At 39.5% G+C, this 3713-nt stretch overlaps 1 protein-coding gene across 1 annotated transcript; it reads right to left on the reverse strand.

Moving 5' to 3' along the window:
- Nucleotides 1–219: 219 nt before the first annotated feature.
- Nucleotides 220–734, reverse strand: LOC120769578 (probable beta-glucosidase btgE). The gene is made up of 2 exons (XM_040096636.1): nt 675–734; nt 220–612 (listed from the first exon to the last, which is right to left on the reverse strand). The coding sequence occupies exons 1-2, from the start codon at nt 727–729 to the stop codon at nt 305–307; spliced, it is 363 nt and encodes a 120-aa protein (XP_039952570.1). The 5' UTR covers nt 730–734; the 3' UTR covers nt 220–304.
- Between the last annotated feature and the right edge of the window lie 2979 nt (nt 735–3713).

A 3713-nucleotide genomic window follows, 5' to 3' on the forward strand; every position in this document is an offset into this window, starting at 1 on the left:
GTAAATCTCTTATCGGGGATATAAAGAACTTCGATCCGCTCATTGACGTTCTCCATATCATATATATTGCCAACACCCGAATGAACTTCCCGGGTTTTAATTCTTGCTAGTTGCAAAAGTATAAAATTTTCGATAACACTCGATCTTAGCCCTTCCTTACTGAGGAAATTTCCACGGCTTTGATTCTTACAATTTGCAAAGCGGATACAAAAAAGATGGTTTTATTGAAACTCCTTCACTTCTAATTTATTTGGCACTTAAAAAAACATTTTTGGCTATAAAGATTGACCCTCCCAATGAAACTTTATGCAACAGTTGAAGCTGCGACAGATGAAGATTCAGGTGCAACAGATGACTCCTCAGGTGCAACAGATGACTCCTCAGGGGCAACAGATGACTCTTCAGGTGCAACAGATGACTCTTCAGGTGCAGCAGATGAAGATTCAGGTGCAACAGATGAAGATGATGGTTGAGGTCGGGGCTGGCAAGGGCGGGGACCATGAGGTCCGCCTGGGAGCGCACCAGCACCAAATGGTGGGCGTCCCCCAAGTCCTCCAGGACCTCCAATGAGTCTTCCAACTAGTCCACGTGGTCCACCAGGTCCTCGTTGTCCTGGAAATTTGTTATATTAAAAACTTAAAAGAACAAAGCGGCCTTGATTTAGTGCAACATACCATTAACTAGGACGACCGCGAAAGCGATAAAGAATAATACCGTAAAGAATTTCATCTTCTCAATCAAATGAACTTTGCTAAACTGCTGATATCCCAGTGGTTTCTTTAGTCTTATATAGCATAATTGCGTTCCCACGAAAGCTCAACAAATAATTACATTGTATTTATATTTATATTTTAATAAGAATTTCTAATTTTAAACCAACTGTGAAAACAATTCCAGATAAAACTATATAATTATAGAATAAACACATTCTAAAAAACCTACCGAAAATATTTGATATACGTAATAGCGAATGTAAATACTAGACTGCCGGTATACTTGACTTGTGATCTAAACTTCGTGGGCTTCGCTCGCCGAACCGCTACTCGGAAAACATACATTAATCAAAAGTCTTGTCTTCTTCTTCTTCTTAATTGGCGTAGACACCGCTTACGCGATTATAGCCGAGTTAACAACAGCGCGCCAGTCGTTTCTTCTTTTCGCTACGTGGCGCCAATTGGATATTCCAAGCGAAGCCAGGTCCTTCTCCACTTGGTCCTTCCAACGGAGTAGAGGTCTTTCTCTTCCTCTGCATCCCCCGGCGGGTACTGCGTCGAATACTATCAGAGCTCGAGTGTTTTCACCCATTCGAACGACATGACCTAGCCAGCGTAACTGCTGTTTTTTAATTCGCTATCAATGTCGTCGTATATGTCATACAGCTCATCGTTCCATCGGATGCGATATTCGCCGTGGCCAATGCGCAAAGGACCATAAATCTTTCGCAGAATTTTTCTCTCGAAAACTTGTAACGTCGACTCATCGGTTGCTGTCATCGCCCAAGCCTCTGCACCATATAGCAGGACGGGAATTATAAGCGACTTATAGAGTTTGGCTTTTGTTCGTCGAGAGAGGACTTTACTTTTCAATTGCCTACTCAGTCCGAAGTAGCAAAGTCAAAAAGTCTTGTAAGCATAGAAAAAACTGCGAGCACTAAAACGACTTACACTGGCCAAAGACTATTTTACGGAAGAAAAGAAAGAAAAAGCTTTCGTAGCCTGTGAAGTGATTTCCTTCGGATCAGGGGGCCTATTCTGTAACTCGATTCGAAAATCAATTTAATCGAATTCGGATTTTTTATATTCTGTAACTCGCTTTTCGGATTTTTAAGCCAATTTTCGAATAAAATATTCGTTAGCTTTTGAGTTGTAGAAACAAAAACGAATTTTGTACGTATTTTTTCTGGCACAGTGTGGTACAACTTTCGCATAATGATAAAGTAGATCCGAATTTCGAATAGAATACATTTTCGAATCGAGTTACAGAATAGGCCCCCAGGTTGAGTTATTACACATTTTCTTCTACATACTACCCACACAATTTGTCGAAAAACCAAAAAAGAGTGACACAACAAAGGATCCTTCGTTAAATATGATGGATATAGGGCTATAAACTCTATTCCTCTTGGTCATCTGCAAATAAAAAAACTGCATTTTACGGACGTCAAATGCGGACGTGAATAACAAAGAACACTTGTGTAAATATTGTTTGTTTTCTTAGCAGAAAAAAAAATAAATAAAATATGTCAGTTGTTGCCGCTTTTTTTTTTTTGTTCTCCAGTGATGCAGTAAAATAAGTTATATATAGTTAGTTAAAGAAATGAGTTAGTGCAAATACATTTGTTAATTGGCTCGTTTGCTTTAATTACGTTCCATAATTTTTCTCCTGTGGGCGGTGAAAAATGCCATAGATTCTTTGTACAACATTTCTCAGTAAATCCCAAATAAGGCAATCGATGATGCCGGCGATTGATCCGTGAAGCTACTCGTATTCAGGAAGGTAATATCGACATTTGAAGCGGTGACCCTAGTAAATATGTTTACTGATTGGAATTGATGAAAGGGTAGCACAATACAATATTGTATGATTGTAGCCCTCTATGTTAAAGGTTCTTCAAACCAACATCATCTGACTACTCTAAAAAGCTTTTCCGTCCCCCTTACCTATGGAACATAATTGGCAGTTATTTAAGTTACAAAAGCAAGCGAAGGCTATATAGTTTATAAAATCAACAGTAGTGTGTGACAGGGATCTGTACGCGGACCCCTACCTTGGAACATATTGTACTGCGGAGTACTACCGCTTAATCGCAGGCAAGCGGATAATGACGCCGGTAACGAATGTACCGCCCAGAACCCAAACATTTTTTTTCTTAAGCAGAAGCGCTGAATAGACGAGGGATTCTCCAACTGATCCTCAGATTTGAATTATGACTAAATAGATCACACGCCGAGGTAGATTTTTATTTAACCCAAACTCTTAATTCTATGAAACGATTCAAGCACGAGGATAATGAACCATTTACAAAGGCGATACCATCGCGGATGTAGTGCATACCTTTTCCACAGACCGCAGTATGAACAGAAAGGCTATACTAAGAGCATACATGTTGTATTAACCCAACCCCTTGAAAACTTAGTAGACCATTTGGTTGAAACAAAAGAGATGTGGATAGCTGTGTGCGAATTAGCCGCCAATTCATGAAATCGCAAAGGACAGAGAAGTCTTAAACTAAATTAGATGACTACTAGGACGCCGACTAAATAAAAGTATACCCAAAGGACCAGAGCATACGAGAAGATGTCGGCGACAAACATTTCACCAGACGGCTTAAGAGACCAACAGAGCTGGGGTCAAGTTTTCACTGAAAGCCTTTGGAACTGCATATGTAAAGATAAAATACAAATGCATATATGTATGTAAGAGATTTGATCAGAAGGTGGTTCGATGCTTTCACCTCGTAGAAAAAGCAACAAAAAAAGTATACTCGTAACATGTTTCCGTCTGATTTTATGACAATAATATGCCCAAAAAAGCATAAAGTCTGTTAGAATAACGAAAATTGTATGTATCAAACTGGGTCGGGTTTTATGGTGCAGTGTGAAGTGGAAAGATCCATGCACTTTCTCCTCCTTTGTCCAGCTTTTGCAAGACTAAGGTGGAAACATCTCGGTAATCTTATATTCCGTGAACAAGAAGACATAGCCGAAACTGAT

Source organism: Bactrocera tryoni, chromosome 2, assembly GCF_016617805.1.
Source record: "Bactrocera tryoni isolate S06 chromosome 2, CSIRO_BtryS06_freeze2, whole genome shotgun sequence".
In the NCBI taxonomy this organism is placed as follows: Eukaryota; Metazoa; Arthropoda; class Insecta; order Diptera; family Tephritidae; genus Bactrocera; species Bactrocera tryoni.